The following is a 21,723-nucleotide window of genomic DNA, read 5'->3' as shown; positions in this document are numbered from 1 at the left end:
ATGTTCGTGCCATCGGGTGCTGTGGAGATAGAGACAGGCAGATGGAAGGGGCATGCTGGCCAGCCAGTTTAGCCAAAATGGTGAACTGCAGGCCAGTGAGCAACTATTTCGAAGAATAAGAACAGCTCCTGGAATTAGGAATGACGCATCCAAGGCTGGCCTGTGTCCACACACACTGGAATATTATTCAGTCTTTGAAAAGAAGGAAATGCTGTCTTCTGTGGCACCACCGTGGATGAACTTAGAGGCATTATGACCAGTGAACTAACCAGACACCTGGGGCTCAGCTGTCATCTCAGCCCTTGGGGAAACAGAGGCAGGAGGATTGTCTGTTTAAAACCAGCCTGGATTATAGAGCAAGTTCAAGGTCAGCCTGAGCTACATAGTGAGACCCTGTTTCAAAGACAAATTTAAAAAAACAAAACAGGGACTTGAGGTATGGCCAGGCGCTTGTCTGGATTGTGCCAATCCCTGTTTGATCCTCTGGAAAAAGGGGTTGGGGGAGAGAGTGCAAGCATAAGAGAGAGTGTTCTACCAGGCAGTGGTGGCGCACGCCTTTAATCCCAGCACTCGGGAGGCAGAGCCAGGCAGATCTCTGTGAGTTCAAGGCCAGCCTGGGCTACCAAGTGAGTTCCAGGAAAGGCAAAAAGCTACACAGAGAAACCCTGTCTCAAAAAAAAAAAAAAAAAAAAGTGAGTGTTCTCACTTACATGTAGAACTTTTGGTGTTTTGGTTTTGTTTTGTTTTTTCAAGACAGGGTTTCTTTGTGTGGCCATGACTGTCCTGAAACTTGCTCTGTCGACCAGGCTGGCCTCAAATTTTCTCAAATATTATTAAAGACCAGCCTTAATAACATTCTTCCCAGGAGCCCAGAAGAGAAACTATGAACAGTGAGAATTATTTTCCAGAAAAGAATCTAAGTACGCTGAGCTCTATTATCCATTTACTTTATTCTTCTGGGATAAAACCCTATCTACATAGCTTCAGTTCTGTTCTCACGCCTAGCTCCTTTTCTTGCCTGATTTCTCTCTACCTTTATCTGCTGTCTCCTCTAAGTTCTATCTTCATTCTCTCATCTTAGTTCTGCCCCATCTAGGCTCTTCTCCTCTTGTTCTTACCCATCTAGTACTTCCCCATCTGGCTCTTCCTCATCTTCCATCTCGTCCTCAAGTTCTCTAGTCAGAATCCTCCATATCCCTCTCAGTTCTCCAGAGTCTCTCAGGAATCCAGTTATAAACCCAAGCAATAGCAATCCTCCCCCTCCAGCCAGGTCACCAGGCTCAAATTCCTACAAGGCCATAAAGGTAGGTAAGAGTTTTCTTAGGCAGTGACCATCAGGCTTTCTTTTACAACCAAAAGGGAAGTAGCAGGGGTTGGGGATTTAGCTCAGTGGTAGAGCACTTGCCTAGCAAGCGCAAGGCCCTGGGTTTGGTCCTCAGCTCTGGAAAAAAAAAGGGGGGGGGAGTAGTAAAGGAGGAGGTCAACTGAGAACTAATGATCAGTTAGTATATCAAAAAGGGAATTTATGTGCTCAATCTACATCCCTAGAAGTGTTTAGGTAAGAAGTTATGAGTCTATAACGTTAGTAAGGCTGTATAAGAAAGGAGGGTCTCAGCTAAAATTGCACAAGAAATAAAGCTCTCCCCCTGCCCTAGGAGACAGGCGTTGTTTCCATAAGGGTGTTACCTTAGTTCAGGAGATGCTTGGCCTTGAATGCTTGATAGATATTTTAAATAAATACACTGTAAGAAGTTCTTGGAACCACACATGGCATACAAGAAAATCATTGTAAGAACCCAGCTAATATATATACAAAAGCTAAAATATCACCAAGACTTCTTAAGCCATGGCTTGACCTTTGAAAAAGTCCTTGACTTTTCCAAGTCGTAGCTTTCGTGATAGTAGCTGATTTCCATTACATTTTCCTGGGGTTTGCAGCAGAATTTAGAAAGATGCTGGGATTAAAGGCCTGTGCCATCACTGCCTCGCTTGTTTTTGTTTGTTTGTTTGGTTGGTTGGTTGGTTGATTTGTTTTGTTTGGAGGGGTTACATGCAGAACTTTTTAAAAGTTACACTTTCAGAAGCAGCTAGCAAGGTGACAGTGGTTGCCTGGGGCTGACTAGGAGAAGACACGGGTCAAAGGATGTGATTTCAACTCTACTACTCAAAGGCATTGTGACTGGAGTGAATAAGAATGCCGTGAGTATTTGAGTCTGCTGAGAGACTATATCCTAAGTGTCCTGAGCAGGATTTTGTAATGAAGGCAAGCCTCCCCAACACCTCCATTATTTTTGTAACTGAGCAAGAAAACAGTCCTCGCTCAGCCACAGCTGTCTTGGCTCAATCTGCAGTTGTGGTTTGCCAAAAATAGTTTATTGGGCTCTTGCCACATTCCTGGTATATGAAGAATTAAAAAAAAAAAAACAAGAAAATCTTTTCTGCCTAAAATTTTTATTTTCCAGTTAAGGAGTCATCTCATTCAGCAAAGAAAAAAAATGGACCCCTGTGCTAGCTATTTTTATGTCAACTTGATATGGACTAGAGTCCCTGGGGAGATGGGAGCCTCATTTGAGAAAATGCCTCCATAAGATTGGGCTGCAAGCAACCCTGTAGGACATTTTCTTAATTAGTGATTCAAGTGGGAGGGCCCAGTTCATTGTGGTGGGGGCTGTCCCTGAGCTGGTGGCCCTGGGATCTATAAGAAAGCAGGCTGAACAAGCCATGGAGAGCAAGCCCGTAAGCAGCACCCCTCCACGGCCTGTCCATCAGCTCCTGCCTCCAGGTTCTTACCCAGCTTGAGTTCCTACTGTGACTTCCTTTGATGATGAACTGTGTGTGACGTGGAAGCATAAGCCACATAAACCCTTGCTGTGGGATATCTTTCTATAGGCTGTGAATATATGTTGTTCCCATTGGTTAATAAATAAGCTGCTTTGGCCTATGGCAAGGCAGCTTAGAGGCAGGCAGGAAATCCAAAGAGAGAGACAGGAAAGAGAAGGGCGGGATGAGAGAGAAGCAAGCCTGCCACCCAAGGAGCAACAAGATGTCAGCAGACCGGTAACAGCTCGGCCATGGGCCACTCGGCAAAACATAGACTAACAGGAATGGGTTGAGTTAAGTTATAAGAGCTAGCTAGCAAAAAGCCTGAGCCACAGACCAAACAGTTTGTAATTAATATTAAGCCTCTGAGTAACTATTTTATAAGTGGCTATGGGATCCCAGGTGGGAGAGATTCATCTGGACCAGGGGGCCAGGCAGAACCAGAGAAACTTCTGGCCACAAACCCTCTCCTCCTCAAGTTGCTTTTGGTCGTGTGTTTCATCACACCACTAGATCCCCTAATATTCACGTTCTGAATGTGACACTCTTAACCTCTGAGCTATCTTTTCATTACACTTTGAAGTTGAAATTGTCCTAGGTTAATGACATGCAGTTGGGTCTTTTCTATGGCAAGAATTCCGAGGCTGACTTCACCATCACTTTCCTCTTACACACACACAGCAAGAGAGAAACACAGTGAGTGACAAAGCCAGGCTGGTTTCCCTCTCCTTGCATTAATCCCTGCACTCTGGCACAGTCCTCTCTCAGGAAGTAAACAAATCAAATGAAGTGTGGTCTTGTCCCTGACAAAGCCTGGGAATTGTTGCAGCTGTGAGCTGGTGAAGGAAGAAACGGCCGAGTGATACAATGTCTGTCTAGGGCATGCTCAGTGTCCGGGTTGGCCTGGAAGTGCTATCTCACCATCCACTGTAGCAAAGCTTCAAATCACATGCTTGGCTACAAACAGATCTCTTAGACAACCTCTATTAAAAACCAAGCGAAATGAAATTCAATATCTCTTTCACAGTAGAATTCCTGCCATGTGAGGGAATTGCCCACACTTCACAGTCTCAGCGTGAATTGCCCATTAGAATAACCTGCAAAGAACTGTTTAAGTCTCCAAACCCGAGCATCATCACAGGGAGTCCTAATGAGTTGATCTGGGCCAAGACCAAACAGTGCAGTTTTCAAATGCTCTCTGGCTGAAGGGAAGGTGCCGCCGGGAGAATCCCAGCAACCCTGCCGGGCTAATGGGCTGCCTTCCTCCTCAACAGCTCTGTCACTTAAGCCCGATGCAGCCGTATTCCTCAGCCTGAACTTCCTCCTCCACAAAATGTTGGTAACAGCAGTTAATAACCCAGTGACTTAAATCGAGATAGCATGTAAAGAATCTGGGACAGAGCTGGAATATGGGAACCCTGGAATATTCGCTGTCATGGTCACATTAATGGTGATGATGATGACCACCTTGATGATGATGATGGTGATAGTGATGATGGTAGCAGTGGTGGTGACAGGGTCAATGATGATGGCGGTGGTGGTAATCATGACAAGAATGTGGCATTTTCCCTGAGGCTGGCGCTATCACACATTTCTTCATTCCAGAAAGTAAAGATTATAACTTAAACCCATGAGTTAGAATCTTTACCAGGACTTCTGTCACTTGAAAGGATCTCTAGAATCTACCACGATTTTGAGCTCATGAGGGTTGATATCTGGACTCGGTAGGGGCGTGTGGCAGCTTGTATCTGCCGTCTACAGCAGGCAGAAAGGTGCTCACTCCGGGACTCACTCACCTGGGGTTGAAATGAACGTCCTTGGGAAGTCCTCTGGAGTCTATGACTACTCTCTGGTTGTCTCTGTAATTGGTAGGATCATCGGGGATCCTGAACTTGGCCATCTGGATCTCAGAGTCACTCAGTTCTGCATGAGAAATTCTTGCATAACCCAACCTGGAGCAGAAATAGAATTGGTTTGTAAAAAGTCTTATTATAAAAATACTCTGGGGCTGGAGAGATGGCTCAGAGGTTAAGAGCACTGCTTGTTCTTCCAAAGATCCTGAGTTCAATTCCCAGCAACCACATGGTGGTTCACAACCATCTGTAATGAGATCTGGTGCCCTCTTCTGGCCTGCAGGGATATGTGCAGGCAGAACACTGTATACATAATTAATTAATTATTAATTAATTAATTAAAAATAAAAAATAAAAATACTCTGATGAGCCGGGCGGTGGTGGCGCACGCCTTTAATCCCAGCACTCGGGAGGCAGAGGCAGGAGGATCGCTGTGAGTTCGAGGCCAGCCTGGGCTACCAAGTGAGTTCCAGGAAAGGCACAAAGCTACACAGAGAAACCCTGTCTTGAAATAAATAAATAAATAAATAAATAAATAAATAAATAAATAAATAAATTTTAAAAAATACTCTGATGAAGCCAGGAAGTACTGTCGCACGCCTTTAGTCCCAGCACTTGGGGGGCAGAGACAGGTAGATCTCTGAGTTCAAGGCCAGCCTGGTCTACAAAGAGAGTTCCAGGACAACCAGGGCTATACAGAGAAATCCTCTCTTGAAAAACAAAACAACAAAAAACACACTAGTTCTTCGCAGGGTGGTGGTGGCACACACCTTTAACCCCAGTACTCAGGAAGCAGAGGTAGGTGAATCTCTGTGAGTTCTAGGTCAGCCTGGTCTACAGATGAAGTTCCAGGACAGCCAGGACTATATACAGAAATCCTGAAATCCTGTCTTGAAGAAAAATAAATAAATAAAAACCTCTGATGAGTATAGCAAAGGCCAACCAAAATTAGTGAGCTCTAATGGCTGGCACCTTCTGTACTAAGCTGGTTCCCCTTTTCTTCTCTTTTCTTTCTTTATTCTTTTTCTTTTTTTTTTATGTTTTTTGAGACAGAGTTTCTTTTTTTTTTTTTTTTTGGTTTTTCGAGACAGGGTTTCTCTGTGTAGCTTTGCACCTTTCTTGGAACTCACTCTGTAGCCCAGACTGGCCTCGAACTCACAGAGATCCACCTGCCTCTGCCTCCCGAGTGCTGGGATTAAAGGTGTGCGCCACCACTGCCCGGCTGGTTCCCTATTTCTAACTTGGCTTTGTGTCTCATGATTAGAATTAACTTGGTTTATTACCCTAAATATTAACAGAAGTATTGTTTTCATAACATGGTAAATGAATAAGGAATATGTACATAGTTTTAGTTAACTCCACTTAGCAACCTTGCTTTAGTTTGTACACAAAGTGCTTCCCATATAATTATGTTTTAAGTTAATAATAGGATTTCTTCAGACTGACAGGAATACATGCTTAAACTTTCTTACCTTTCAAAATCCAAATATCACATGCATATTTCTAGGCACATTTACTAGTCTAAAATCAAGGATTTTGTATGTCTGAAAATTTTTTCCACATCCTGTTTGGCTAAGAGCTTTCGGCCCTCTGGAAAAGTCAAAACACTTTATAGACATTATCCAAACAGTTTGTAGTGAAGTTCTCAGACGGGAAAACAGAGAAACCGCAGCAGCAAAGAGTTTGTTTTCATCCATTTAGATTTTACCTCTTCCAAAATGAGTATCTGCATCATTTTCACCCGCTTGCGGATTTGATAAAGTTACAAAGCGGCATTTTAGGTCTTGGGGTGGTGAGCAAGAAGTAAAGGAAGCGCTTGCTCTCACTGACCATTTGTTCTAGTTGAAAGGACACATTAAACAACCGCGTATGTATAAAATCTATCAGAGTGGTGACAGATAAGTACCATGGGAAAGGACAGAGAAGAAGGCGTGCTGGTGGGCAGAGACAGCTGCCTCACTGAGCATGCTCAGGAAGCCCCTCCATGAAAAGTATCATTGGAACGAGACCCTGAATGCTAAGGGGCAAGCTAGGCAAACAGTGGAGTGGGGGGTGCTGGAGGGGAAGGGATAAGAAAGGCCAAGGCCTGGAGGCAGAAATGTGTGTGGTGTTTGGGGCCGTCAACTGCACCAGGACTGAAGGCAACGAGTTTGGGGGAGAGGGGAAGCAGATGACAAAAAAACCTTCCCTTGCACACGCCCATGAGGACTCTGATTCCTATCCAAGAGGGAGAGAAGAGAAATGGTAATCCAGAAGACAGGCTGAGGCAGAGCTCTGTGGTGGCTGCTGTGGAGAGTATGCACCATGGGAAGGTTGAAGTGGAGAATGTGGTGATATTTTATTTGTGCACCCCAATAAAGCTTATTTGAGGATCAGAGGAAAAAAGCCGGGCACTATACTAAACACAGAGGTCAGGCAGTGGTAGCACATGCCTTTAATCCTAGCATTTGGGAGGCAAAGATTCGTCTGGATCTCTGTGAGTTCAAGGCCACAGTGGGAACGGAGCAGGCATGGTGGCACACGCCTTTAATCCCAGTGCTAGTTCACCATAGAGGTCTGGAGGTCTGGACAGACAGACAGGAAGTGGTAGAGCTGGGCAGAGAGAGGAAGTGATGTAGCTGGATGAAGAGAGGAAGCAAGATGGCAGGGCACAGAGAGGTATATAGGTGTGAGTACACAGGAAGTAGCTCGTTCTCTCTCTCTCCGAAGGCTGAGGAGTTGGTGAGGTGAGGCTGGCTGTGGCTTGTCTGCTCCTCTGATCTCTCAGTTTTCACCCCAGTGTCCGGCTCTGGGTTTTTATTATTATTATTACTATTATTATTATTATTAATTATTATTATTATTATTATTAAGACCGTTTGCACTTCGTCTTACAGGGGAGACAAGTGGAAAGTTAAAAGCAGGGCTGTAGCCAGAGAGAAGGAAGGCTTCAAGCTGACCTTGACAAAACCTGCCAAAGAGAACCAGGGTGGGTAGAGGCAGCCCGCCTGCCGATGATGACCAGAGGGACAGGAGCTGCAGCCCCGTCAGATTGGGGATCCGAGCTGTCACAGAGGTCAAGGCTTTGCGCTAAGCTCAGAACTGTAGCTCCCGGTAACTCTAAAGCACGGTCTCTGATAAATCGGGCCTATTTATTTCCCAGATCTCTAAGATCGAAGTTCTAACCTGTTTCATAGACATGACCTTCAAAGATATTCCTGAAGTCCTTGAAGACAAGGAATGTGACTATATGAATAACTCCCTGAGGCAGGGAGGCTCCCCTCCTAGTACAATCAATTATTCTTAATGCCTACTACGTGCCGGGCAGTGAACTGGGTGACTGGATTGAGTGCCAAGGAAAGGCCTCATGAGCCCTGGATAAGAAGGCAGCCATGTGCCACCCGAAGGGAGAGCCCTCCCAAACACCAACCCTGCTGCCTTGGTTGTTCAGGTTCTAAACCTTTTAGAATATAAATGGCTTTTCTTAATCTACCCACTCATTCTATGGCATTTTGCTGGGCAACCTGAGTAGATCAGCGCATAAGCTATAACACACACACACACACACACACACACACACACACACACACACACGCACGAGAACTGTTATACCGATTTCAGTCCACATCAAAGCTTGTTTTCTAGATTCTGATATCCTATGATAAACACTGGACTGAAGAATGAAATAGAAACACTGTTGTCAATCTTAGACATGAAATGCTTTATGAAACAGCATGTTCTTCTACCACAGCTCTTTGGAAACATTGAAACAGTAGTTGGGCTGGCCCTCGGCAGCTATCTGAGCCATGGCTGGAGAGTCTTTGAACCAGCACGGTAACCAGGATGACCTTTATACCCCCTAGACGGTTTTCTGGACTTCCTTCAGTAAGTATGTGAGCCATCCAGGTGAGTCGTCCAAGGGTCAATAAGGTCGCCATTATGCTTATATTAAAAGTCCTTAATAAGGGTCCATGGGACGTTACAAGATCGGCTCCCTTCCCCACTGCGACAATACTCACCCACCACCTCATCCACTCTCCAACCCCAACACATCCTGCAGCTTTGCTAGCGTTACCTCCCTTCAAACTAAACACCCATGTATTAGGGCCCCTGCATTCTCCGATCCTATAGCTGCAAGGGTCATCCTCCAATGGCACCATTCTTACTGTGCATTAATTATACACTGCTGTGTTTAATAGTTTACAATGCCTTAATAATATTACTATCACAGGGTCTCTCTATATAACAGCCCTGACTGTCCCGGAACTCACTCTGTAGTCCAGGCTGGCCTCGAACTCACAGAGATCCGCCTGCCTCTGCCTCCTGAGTGCTGGGATTAAAGGCATGAGCCACCACCAGCTAATTTCTGCCTTCTCAAACCATTAAATGTCAAAACTGTTAAATAATACAGTCAACAAAACCAACACTTATAAAGAAGAGCAAAAATTAATTGCTTCCATGACACTTTGCCTTCTAGAATTCATAGATTTACAAAACGAAACAAAAAAATGCCCTTGCTCACCTGATCAAGCCACGGTACATGATGTATTCACACCATCTGTCGTGATCTGTGCTGTCAATATCCTGTTCAAGAGCAGAGAGGAGAATGCTTAAAACATAGAAAACAATGCTCTATTCTGAATGGCCCAAAAAGATGGGGAGGTAGGAAGAAAGGAAGGAAGGAAAGAAGGGAGGGAGGGAGGGAGGGAGGGAGGGAGGGAGGGAGGAAGGAAGGAAGGAAGGAAGGAAGGTTAACTAGAGTGCAGATCATTTTCTCATCACCTTCCTACTGATCCTCCAGGCATGAACTACTCATTCACACTAGAGGTGGGTTTCCAATGGTTACTATGCCCCTCGGCTTCTGCACTGGATGCCGGAAACCCAGTGACTACACAGAGCGATGGGTACCGCAGGGGTCGCTCTGTGCTCTCGCCTCCTGCAGCTTTCCAAATCTGCCATCCCCAGCAGAACTGAGAGCCTCTCCACCAGTCCCCAGTCCTCCTAGCCGGGCTGCCCACCCGCTCCATCCCAGGGCCACAGCGGCTTGCTTGGGTCTCCTCCCTCACCGCTCTGTGCAGAGGGGCTCCAATCTATGGCTCTTCAGCTGCCTGGTACTGAGCACCCAGCCTGGTGCTGGGCCAGGGCTTGGTCTGTGTTTACTAAATCGAATCATAGAAAGAAACATATTCAGGAGCAATCAAGAGTCCTTTGATGCTGAAGACTTGAAACCAGCTTCATTTTTCATCAGAGAAAGAGAGCAGAATTTTTTCTCTAACTATAAATATGGAGTTTTGTGGCTGAGAGAACTCTCTACTTCCTTCTTTTAAAATTAAAAACAAATACTTGACTTTTTATCACCTCTTAGTTTAACTTAAAATGCATTTTATATTACTAAAAAATATGCCACAATTTATGGTTTTTATTTGCTACATGATGGGCACCTGGATGTTATTGTTTATATTATACACTTCATTTGTACACAAAGTGTAAATAAATATTAGGAATTGGGTTTTAAATTTTTTTTTTTTTTTTTTTTTTTTGGTTTTTCGAGACAGGGTTTCTCTGTGTAGCTTTGCGCCTTTCCTGGAACTCACTTGGTAGCCCAGGCTGGCCTCGAACTCACAGAGATCCGCCTGGCTCTGCCTCCCGAGTGCTGGGATTAAAGGCGGGTTTTAAATTTTTAATACCTATAAAAAGCAAATAAATATAAAGTAGCTTGCCTTGGGGAAGAGATAATAATTTAGTCATTTAGCTACGGTACCAGAACTAACCAGCTATGAATCTGTTTAACTGTTATTTTACTTCATTAGGTTTTTATATGGTGCTGTAAAATTTTAAGACTAGAGAGTTTAATTACTCATTTCTTAGAGAGAAAAATCTGTTCATCCAAGCATATATGATTAAAACTCTTCTATACGTCAGTTAACTTCCTTCTAGAAAGCAGTATCAGAGTCCACTGCCAAGCAAAACAGCATCTAACCTTATACGGAAAACCGGCAGAGGATCAGATGTCTGCATCCATTCCTCACAGAGAGATTGGGTAAGCCTGTGATTCCAGCCCCTAGGTGTTCCCTTGGCTCCTCTGAGCTCTCCCAGGCCCTTTCCTGAGTTTGTCGCTTTCTCTTCTCTCGCCCACCACCCCACAATAGCTGTCAGTTGGATGTGACTGGACGCATCCTCCAAGGATTCATGGGGCGGAAGCTTGGACTCCATTATAGCCAAGTTGAGGTGTGGAAGCTTTGTAGGTCAGGGCCTGGTAGAAAGTGGGTAAGTCCTGAGGCTTACCCACTTCAGAAGGGTTAATGCTGGTCCCACAGAGACTAGAGCCGGCTGTCCCTAAATGAGCCTGCACCTGCTCCTCTCCTCCTGTGGCCATTTCCTTTACCTTTCATCCATCATGGTGTGATGCAGTGGGGTGGCCTTAACCAGAAGCTGAAGAGACAGGGATGCCTAATCTTATCATGCCAGCCTTCAAACTACGAGGTAAGCACATGTTTTCTCCGTAAACCACCTGGAACCAGGTATTCTGTGGTGACACAAAACCAGAGCAACAGAGGCAGCTTTCTGTGGTCCCTTCTGCCCTTCTAGAATTCCTCAAGGAAGGTCACTCATGCAAGTGGCTTGAAGGATTGCCGGTATACTTGATCCCTATCTCCAATCCCGATGAAGCTCCTGGATGGAAGATCTACATATCCTCTTGTCCTTTGGATATCTCCACTAGGCCATGTACATGCCGCAAACTAGGCCCAAAGCTGCGTTCATCCTCTCTGCAATACTGTTTTTCTTCATGTCTTCTCTGTAATAAACGTCGCCATCACAGCCTAAGTGAGGGATACCTTGACTCTACTTCTGCCTACTCCATTAGTACAGAGACTAACTCATCTCCCAATGTTACCCTTTTCCCAAAGAGCCATCTTTGTGTGTGTGTGTGTGTGTGTGTGTGTGTGTGTGTGTGCGCGCGCGCGCGCGCGCACGCGCGCACGTTGTACATGCGTGTGTGCATGCGTGCGTGCATGTGGTGGCCATATGAATCAATTCCAGTCAAAGAAATACAAACAGAAGAGTCCCTTGCTGGAGCTGGAATTTAGAGATAACCTGCACACACTCGGCCTCTCCTTTCGCTCTTTCTCTCTTCCCCCATAGAACATGGATGCTGTTTCATGTGATCGAACCACAGGAGTGGAGACCATGACAGCAGAGGCCATGATAGAGGGGCAGGAGGGATGCACAATGACAGAGGCCATGGCAGTGGGGTCCTGATTGAGCAGAGCCACAGAGAGAAACAACAACTCCAGACAACACTCTCCACCAGGACGTCTATAGCAGGAAACATGCTTCTCTCTCACCCTCACCCGTCACTTGAGTCACCTGCCGGAACCCTCATCACAGCGTGTCTGTCTCTATCAGCTTCCCGACGCTACGTTCTAAGGACAGTTAGAGTCTACAGACTCGACAGCCACCTCCAGACATGAGGTTCAAAACAAAACAAAAAGGAGAACTCTCTACTGAGCCCAATCAAGCACAGCAATTGTGTTCTTACTATAAACTGATGTGTGTCATATTCCGGTGCATGGATCAGTCTCTTGGATGCTTGGTTTGTGTATTCTTTCCTGAGAGCTTGATTATCTCAGGAGACACTGAAGAACTGAAGTGTTTTAGACCTGGAAAGGTATGGTCGGGCCCTGCCTGTGTGCCCTGGAAGCCACTCTTTCTGATACTCCATTTCTGCTTTTACTCACGGCCTTGGAACTAACTTTCCCAGTGTGCTGGACTCTATTTTCTAAGTGCAGTTACAATAACATCTCCCTGGGCCTGTGGGATTCTTACAGAAGTCTTTGACACTCCTTGAGTCAAGGGGTGGCGTTTATGTTCCTTCAGGTCAATGTGGTAAGAATTACGACCAAAGCAGAAGTGACACCATGTCACTTGGAAGGTCAAGTCCCAGAGGACAATGCAGGTTCTCCCCTTGTTTACTCACTCGGGAACCTAGCCACCATGAAGGGAGGAAGCCCAGTTAGCCCGTGAGTAGGAGCCATAGTCCCGAGCCAAAAGCGCTGCTTATAAATCCTCCTCCGCACAGGAAATCCTGCGGTGCCCAAGAAACAGCTTGCTGCCTCTGTGTGAAGTACAGCTGAGCTCTTCCCACTGAACCCTGTCCACAATGCCGATTAGTGAGCAAATCTATGTGTCGTGTTGTTTCAAAGCAGTAGGCTGTGCAGTGCTTTTTGGTGCCCAATAAGAAGACTATATATTAAGTTATCAGGGTGCTGGGGAGATGACTCAGTTGGAAAGGGGCTTGCCACACAAACCAGGGTTCAGATCATCAGCACTCATATAAAAATCTGGGCACAGTTGGTACACGCTTTGTAATCCTAGCCCTGGGAAAGTAGAAACAAACAGACCCCAGGGTCTGTTCCATGAGCTCCAGGTTCAGTGAGAGACCCTGTCTCAAAATAATGTGACCTCCAATTGTATACACACACACACACACACACACACACACACACACACACACACACACACATGCATGCCCATTTTTGGGGTTGGATTTTTTAAGCATATAGGAATAAAGAAGCATTTAACTTTATAGATCAGAAATCGTGTTAAAATTCTGTCACCTTCACATTGCCATGTTCTGTAAGTTGTAGGTAATCTCTGGAACCAGGTTCTGAAGTGATATAGCCCAGAAATATCACTTGGTTTGAGCAATTTTTCAATAGTTTTGAAACTGCAATGGCCTGTAACTTTCGGTCAAGGTCATCTCTAAAAAAAAAAAAAAATACAGAAAGAAGCATCTTCACTCTATGTGTACAACAATTTAAAAAAAAAAAAACAGGTAGCCAAATTCCCCCAAAATATCCTCAAACAGGGTACAAAACCAGAGCAATTTCTGTTGGGAAAAGTCTGAGTTTTTACAATGAACAGGACATAGATCAGCACTTCAAACTGGGCTTGACAAAGTCTTGACTACGAAACACTTTTCTTCAGAAACCACTGAGTCAAGTTGATTTAAAATCTCTGCTGGGGATGACAAGATGGCTTAGCACTTCACAGTCCTTGCTGTTCCTACAGAAGAATGGAATTCAGTCCCCAGCATCCAGGTCAGCCAGCTCACAACCACCTGTGACTCCAGCATCAAGGCATCTGTCACCCTCTTGTGGCTCCCTCGGGCACTCACACTTATGTGTACATCCCCACTCACAGGTTCAGGTGCACAGACAAATCTTTAAGTTTCTATGCCAAACACAGAATTTGCTCAAGTTTTTCTTCACTATGAGTAAGTCACGGCAGGTGTGAGGATGTAGCTCATCAAGGCAGAGTATTTGCCTCATGTGTACAAAGGCCCTATGCTTGCTCTTCAACATGGTGAGTAAATATAAAATACACAAGTAAAAGAAGAAAGTGTGACAGTGATGTGAGACCTGCTCATCAGGACCACAGCTAAAGAACTAATAGCCACCACGCGTTGGCATCCCTGGATCTTATTGTTGTTATTGTTGTGTGACCACAGTGTTACTTCGACTGAACATATTCTGAATATCTCCTCTGTTCTCTTGCCCAAATACTGGCTGGGCATCTTGTTATTAACATACGAATTACTGTAGGCATGAAACAGGTAAGTCGGCAAGTACATTAAGCTTTGGAGGGCTCTACTGTCTCAGAGAAAAGAACATATGTGTTTGACCTATCAGGAAGATAGAGGCACCCCGGGAGTTTCAAACAGAGTGATTTTAATATAGGGAATTGGTTACGTAAGTGGTGAGGAGCCAGTCAGGGACCAGCGATGCCATCAGAGGTCGGCAGCAATGAGACACTAACACCACCTGGACAGCTAGAGGAAGGACAGGCGGGGATGACACTAGAGAGTCAGTCCGAAGTCAGCACTGGCTAGATGGAGTTCACTTATGGCAGAGGCTTCCATGACGGAACTGGGGCCTTCCAGGAAGGACCTGCAGCCACAGAAGAGACTCGGCTGCTGCCAGAGAAACCAGAAAAGGCACAGAGAAAGGGTGAGACATGCCCTGGCTTCTTCCTTTTCTTGTCTTCCCAACTCGTGCCTCTCATTGGCTAAATCCACCTAGGAAGCAGACGGCAAAGGACTTTGGGAAATTTCATTCCTCGCAATGTATAGACGACGCTAACAGGAGCAAGGAACAAATCCATAAGTAAACAAGTCATTTCTCTCCCTCTTTCTTTCTTTCTTTCTTTCTTTCTTTCTTTCTTTCTTTCTTTCTTTCTTTCTTTCTCTCTCTCTCTCTCTCTCTCTCTCTCTCTCTCTCTCTCTCTCTCTCTCTCTCTCTCTCTCTCTTTCTTTCTTTCTTCTCCCCCTTACCCCCCAAGACAAAGTTTCTCTGTATAGCCCTGGCTTTTCTGGAACTCACTCTGTAGACCAGGCTAGCCTGGAACTCAGAGATCCACCTGCCTCTATCACCTGAGTGCTAGGATTAAAGGCATGCGCCAGCGCCGCCGCCGCCGCCGCTGCCACTGCCACCCGGTGGTGTTTTCATAGAAAGATAGCTATGACTATTTACAGCGATAAGGCAAGATGTGGGGAAATCACCAGGAATCAAGAATGTAGGAGAAATTCTACTGAAGGAGGCTGGAAGACAGGACCTAGCTGAGTAAATCTGTGTGGATAGCCAGTGTTGCCTGTCAGGTGTTTCTGAAAATGTGAGAAAAGAATGGAATGTCACTTGGTGCCCTCAGAACCCAGCAGTACAGTTGTTTGTGCCGATAACCCTCTAAGGACAGCGGGTGTATTTTTTTTTTTTAACAGTCTGGTTTAAGGTGTAGTTCCAAGCACATATGACCGCTGACTTGGTTCTGACTTCTTCCTGCTCTGTGACCCTGACCATCACATCATCTAACCTCTCTCCACCTGATGTCTTCACGCATACAATGAGGCACTATGGCCCTTTGCCTGTATAACTTGAGGATTAAACACAGTCACACATGTACGGAGAGCTGCTACACATGAACAGTCGTGACTTACACAGCCATCACTAAGGACTGTCTGCATCTGAAATGCATGCCCAACCAGCAACACAGGGAAAATCATCTAAGATGTTTTTTAAATGAGTAGAAAGTCAGAAAGGATGTTTCATAAAAAAAAAATCAAAGTAATATTTGAAAAATTCTTTCCGTCATTTCTATAATATTAAGTAAACCAAAGAAACCCACTCGTGATTGCCAAAATGTGTTACCACAAAGTCCACCAGTTTGTTGGAGATGTTAACGGTCAGAGCGATGGCTGGTGCAATCTCGCCCTCTGGTGACGGGAGAAGGTGATGCTCCGATCTCACAATTGGGTACCGCGACAGCACCATGATCCTGTATGACAATGAAAAGAAGCGGGTCATATGGGTCTCAGCCTATCATGGAGAGGAGATGGAGGAAATGCATTAAAAGGCCATGTCACATGACAGGCACCCACGGAGCGGCACCCAGAACGGGAATGTGGCAGAACTTCTATGGAAGTTCCTCGTTCATTGCCTCTTCCTAATTAGCCTGTCTTCTTGTGTTTGATATCACAATATCAAGCGTGTTTCAGTAAATGCCGCGAAGTCACAAAAAGACGGCATTGGTAAGGTGAAATGGCCCATTTTACTTGTACTGTTACACTAAACAACATTCGACGGCCACTACCCGCCCACCCACCCACTCTCTCTTAGTAGCTGGCTTTCTTCATACAAAGCACGTATCACAATCTCAGATTGTCTTGTTTATTTCTTTGTGAGCATGTTTATAGTTGTCCTTCTGTGTCTGGAGCGGACTGGCTCCATGATGCCCACAAACACAGAAATGTTCAAATGATTAAGCATCTTATGTAAAAATCATGTCACATTAACATACAATCTATACATGTTTTCCTGAGTGTGTTAAATAACCTGTAGGTTTTTTTATAGCATGTAATTTAACACTGAAACATTAGTTCATTCACACGAATTCAATATAGTACTTAATGAGGGGCTGATTCAAGTCTTACTTTTTGGGGAACTTTCTGCTTTTTGAAGACTTTATTTGGTGTGTGTGTGTGCGTGTGCATGTGTGTGTGTGTGTGTATGTGTGTGTGAATGCATGTACATGCATATATGTGTGTGGGTACACCTGTCTGTGCTCTCAGAGGCCAAAAGAGGGAGTCAGATCCCTCAGGACTGGAGTTCTGGTATCGGCAGAAATGCCCAGTTACTATGAGTGTGCTGGGATCTGAACGGTGGTCCTCACAATTGTGCAGCAAGTGCTCTTAATTGCTGAGTCATCTCTCTAGCTCCACTCTTTGGAACATTCTAGAAGTTCTCAAACATTCTCCATATCCAGTTGTTTGAATCCAGGAGGGAAGAAGCTGGTATGGAAGGCCAACTGTGTTTGGGCCTGTTACACTAGAATATAAGCTACCTGAGACTATCAAGACAGGCCTGGCACTCTGACTTGACTCCAGCCTTGACGGGCTGATCTACGTGAAGAACCAGTAACATCCAGCCCTAGGAAGCCGCTACGAACATTCATGACTATGTATAGTGTTAGCGCCTCCCTGCCACCCAAAAGTGTCACAGAGGTGTATTCACGGGACAGTCTCACCTTCCCATCCCAAGACACTGCTGCTTACTCTTCAGGACTCTGCTCAGAATTAACGCCCAAGGTCTACTCACCCCCAAGTGTGATCCCTGGTGCTTGGCCCAAAGTCTGTATAGAAGCCCAGCTTCTCCCCCAGCCACATGGTTAAGTCGTTGTTCCCCATGTAGGGCTTAGAAGCATCACTCTCCAGAATGGTGATAAAGTCTGCACCTGTTTGGGAAAAGGGCGGACAGCAAGGAAAGGTCAATATAAAAAGCCATTAGCGAAACACTTGACGGACTTTGCTATTGTTTTATTTCCTTTTGTTGAGGCTCATTTGGTAGTCATGGCTGGCCTCAAACTCACAATCCTCCTACATCTACCTTCCAAGTGCTGGGGTTAAAGATGCACACCACCACCCCCAGCAGAATGCTGCTCATTTGCCTTGCCTTGACTCATAAACCCCCAACAAATATTTCCTTCTGAGTCATAAGAGGAGTGTGGTTTGAATCTGTGTTGGATGATTAAACTTTAATTAAAGTATGACTTTTCTACATTTTGAAAATATTCTTATGCTTTTCCCAGAAGTCCAAATCATCTTCATGTCTTTCATAAATTCCCAATTCATGTTCAGAAACAATAGAATAGTGCACATGTTTTTTTGAGATAGGGTCTTATGTAGCCCAGGCTGGCCTCTTAATGTAGCTGAGGATGACCTTGGACTTCTGTCCTCCTGTCTCCACCTCCAGAGTGCTTGGGTTACAGATATATATATCCACCATGCACAGTTTATTCAGTGGTGGGGATCGAACCCAGGGCTTTGTGTATGATAGGCAAACACTCTACCTACTGAGCTACATCTCCAACCTAACAATGGCATTTTCTTCCAAGGCAAACAGCTCCATAGTACTGGCATAAAAATGAGCTTTTCATCTTTTCTTAGACTCTGGCCTCTGTGCCTGAGCCTTTTAATTAAGACCAAAGGCCCTGTGCTCATGGGGACACTTGGACACTTCTCAAGATCTGAGGTTAGCCTGAGAGAGAACCAGAACCATTTAGCCTTTTGCTCTCCTGCTACACACTCCATGGCGTTGACCTAAGGCCCAAATCCTGGAGTTAGACAGTTGTGAGCTGCCATGTGGGTCTGGGAACTGAAGCTGGGACCTCTGGAAGAGCAGCCAGTGCATCTAACCACTGAGCCATCTCTCCAGACCCTGAAAACCATTTTCACTCCCTTACATTAAACTCTTCCTGCTTTGTAATCCAACAGTTCCCGGTCCTCAGCAAAGGGTCCTCGGGTGGCAAGAGACACCAGCAGGAACATCATCTCCAACAACGAGAGCGTGAATGACTCTCCCGTGGACGCTCAGTAGGACAGGCTGTTGAGGATCAGTGAACTAATTGCTCCAATAGACAGCTGTGGTGCAGAAGTGTGGGCCTGAGCTGATCACAAAGCGAAGCCTCTTTAGGAACTGAGAGCACGCACCGCAATCCTAAGACTCGGGAACTTAGCAAAAATAAAAGGAACGGCAGTGGTTTCTCAAAACCTGGAGCTAATTCCAGAGAGACTCACCAGTCTGCGTGAGCAGTTGAGCGGACCCCTCCAGGTTCGACCATCCCTCGTTGTCATATCCAAATCGAAAGGGCCAGATGGCAGCGGATACCACTTTGACTGGTGCCTAAGGGAGTGTTGAAGTGATAATGTTGTATAACTATGGACAATGGAAGTTTGGGGGTGCCAGCCTTCTCCATCTCTCCCTTTTCAAAGTTCACATTTCAGCAAAGGAAATTCCACAGGCATTTACCCACATTTAATTCATAAAAATAAGATGTTTACCCTATAGTCCTTTCAAAGTAAATCTGTGAACTTCGAACTTAAACTTGGCAGTTCAGACAAATGTTTAGGGAGTGTTTCTTTCTTTCTTTCTTTCTTTCTTTCTTTCTTTCTTTCTTTCTTTCTTTCTTTCTTTCTCTCTTTTCTTTTCTTTTTTTTTTCTTCTAATTTTTTGAGACAGCATGTCTCTGTGTTGTTTTGGTGCCTGTCCTGGATCTGTAGACCAGCCTGGCTCTGCCTCCCGAGTACTGGGATTAAAGGCGTGCACCACCAACCCTGCCTGACGAAAGTGTTTCTTATAAGTATTGCTTATGATAGCAAAGAAGGAGGAGGAGAAAGAAAGGAAAGAAGAAAGGAAGGAAGAAAAACCACTTAGCTATCTATACAGGAAAAAGAATAAATGTATTGTTACATAAAATAGAACACTACCTATACCCAATGAATTAATCCCACCACAGGACAAATTAATAAACAAATAAAGTTATACACATATAATAGAACCCTATGCAGCCTTATCAGATGAGATTGGGCTACACATTTCCATGTGAATGAATCTCAAAAATACTACTTTATGTTTAAAAAAACATTAAAGTCAGTTGCAAACAATTTAGGTGGAATTAAAAACACAGACACAATATTGTCTAGGGTTCTAACATATGTAGTAACAATGTGAAGAGATACATGAAAATTGATTTTTAAAAAACACCTTGGGATGGAGAGATGGCTCAGCAGTTAAAAATGTGTACTGCTCTTTCAGAGGACCTGAGTTCAGGTCCTCACACCCACATCCTTTGGCTCAAGACTGCCTAGTGATTTAACACGTCTGGCCTGAAAAGGCACTTGTACTCAATTGCACATATTCATATGCAGGCATACACACATCACATGGCTAAAAATAAGATAAATCTTTAAGCAAACAAGCAAGCAAAAAACACTTTACTCGATCTTATGGTTTAAACATTAAGTGTCCCCCACAAGGCTCATGTGCTCAAATGCTTGAACCCCAGATAGCATTCTGGGAAATTGTGGGACATTTTGGACATGTAGCCTCACTGGCTTGTGAAGGACTGTAAGGACAGGGCTGATGGTTTGTGTCCCCTGATGTGCCCAGATGTAACAGGTCACCAGGCACGCTCCTGCCACCACATAAAGAACCCCAGGCACTCTGCCTCCGATGCCCTGAAACTGTGAGCTGAAACAAATCCTTCTCCCAGGTTGTTCTATGGGGCATATTGTCCCAGTGTGAGGAGAGTAATTACGTGTGTATGCAAGTGTGTGTGCATGTTTGTATGCATGTGTGTGGGCATGTATATGTGTGTATGCATGTGTGTGATGGTTTTGTGTTTAAAGTTCTAAATCTCTCGGTTCTCTGTAACACTCCACTCAAAACACCTCTTTCACTGACAAAGCCTCCTACAATCTTTTTTTTTCCTGCCTACAGCAGCCATGTTCACATCTACTATTTCTTGATCCTTCACAGATGTTTCACTGAGAAACCGCGTGATGAGGCCGTCCGCAGCCTCTCCAACTGCATCATCCTCCGCTCCATAACATCTCAGCCCTGCAGGTCACTCTGATGCATCTCAAACACTATAAGCTGGCTCCCCCTCAATCCTTTACACACATTTCCTTTTGTAGCTGAATCATAGCTAAATAACTGGCTTTTTTTTTTCAACTTTCAAGTCTCATCTCAAATGTCAGAGAAGCTTCTCCAGCCGTCCAGACTCTAGCTTCCATTCCACAGTCTTGCTTCCTAAGAAGCCAGCTGACCTGCAGCCAGAGTCTTTCTTCACTGGCTTTCATGAATACCGTCTTTATTTAGAATGCAAAGTGCGGGAGAGCGGAGGTCTGTCCAGCTCCTCCCACGGGCCTCTGACATCGAGCACAGCAAGAGGCAGTCGATGAACACTTGCCATAAGAAAGCGAATGAATGAGCAAGCAATAGGTCAAGTGCAAACAATCCCTTTAAAAAGAGTTTGTGGCTGACGTCAGGCATCCTCTTCATATGGAGACTGTATTGTAACAATAATAACTAACATGGAAAAAGCATCCAAAGGCGCCAGCATCAGCGGTTTATTGCTATCTGCTTAACAGGGAATAGTTACTGGGTGAGGCCTGGGTTTGGTCTCTAACACTGCTTGGGAGTGAGAGGAGGGAAGAGGAGAGAAGAGGAGAGGAGAGGAGGGGAGAGGAGAGGAAGGGAGGGGAGAGGAGGGGAGAGGAGGGGAGGGGAGAGGAGAGGAGAGGAGAGGAGAGGAGAGGAGAGGAGGGGAGGGGAAAGGAGAGGAGAGGAGGAGAGGAGAGGGGAGAGGATTGGAGGGGAGGGAAGGGGAGGGGAGTGGAAGGGAGGGGAGGGGAGGGAAGGGGAAGGGAGGATCAGAGAAACATGGACCACAGTCTCCTTCCTCAGTTTATCTTTTTATTTAATATGAAGACATTTTTCCTGGTAGTACAGATCCCTGAAATTCAGCAATAACTCTCAAATTCTATTTTATCTCAAACTGTCACTCTGGCTGCTCTAGGAAATGCAATTATCTTTTTACCAGAATGGATGGAAAACACAGCATTGCAGTGACTTACCCTTGCTTCTGTCTCTTTCTAGAAGAGCAGAGAACATCTAGACATTTAAAATTGCAAAAAGCAAAGGACAATAAAACATCCACAGAATGCCAGTATACAAGA

General features: G+C 45.0%; 1 protein-coding gene across 2 annotated transcripts in view; it reads right to left on the bottom strand.

The window, feature by feature from the left end:
• The window catches only part of Cwh43 (cell wall biogenesis 43 C-terminal homolog), a 50,422-nt gene that overhangs the window by 8,219 nt on the left and 20,480 nt on the right, over positions 1-21,723 (bottom strand). For both annotated transcript variants that reach the window (XM_006979700.4, XM_076546441.1), the window contains 6 exons: positions 18,781-18,886; positions 17,303-17,438; positions 15,834-15,983; positions 13,271-13,415; positions 9,175-9,236; positions 4,617-4,772 (listed from right to left, as the gene is read on the bottom strand). In XM_006979700.4, the coding sequence (XP_006979762.1) occupies positions 4,617-4,772; positions 9,175-9,236; positions 13,271-13,415; positions 15,834-15,983; positions 17,303-17,438; positions 18,781-18,886 (755 nt within the window). The remainder of the gene's footprint in view (positions 1-4,616; positions 4,773-9,174; positions 9,237-13,270; positions 13,416-15,833; positions 15,984-17,302; positions 17,439-18,780; positions 18,887-21,723) is intronic.

Source organism: Peromyscus maniculatus, chromosome 10, assembly GCF_049852395.1.
Source record: "Peromyscus maniculatus bairdii isolate BWxNUB_F1_BW_parent chromosome 10, HU_Pman_BW_mat_3.1, whole genome shotgun sequence".
Classification (NCBI taxonomy): Eukaryota; Metazoa; Chordata; class Mammalia; order Rodentia; family Cricetidae; genus Peromyscus; species Peromyscus maniculatus.
The sequence above is the reverse complement of the archived record's forward strand: the minus strand, read 5'-3'. Positions and strand labels throughout refer to the sequence as shown.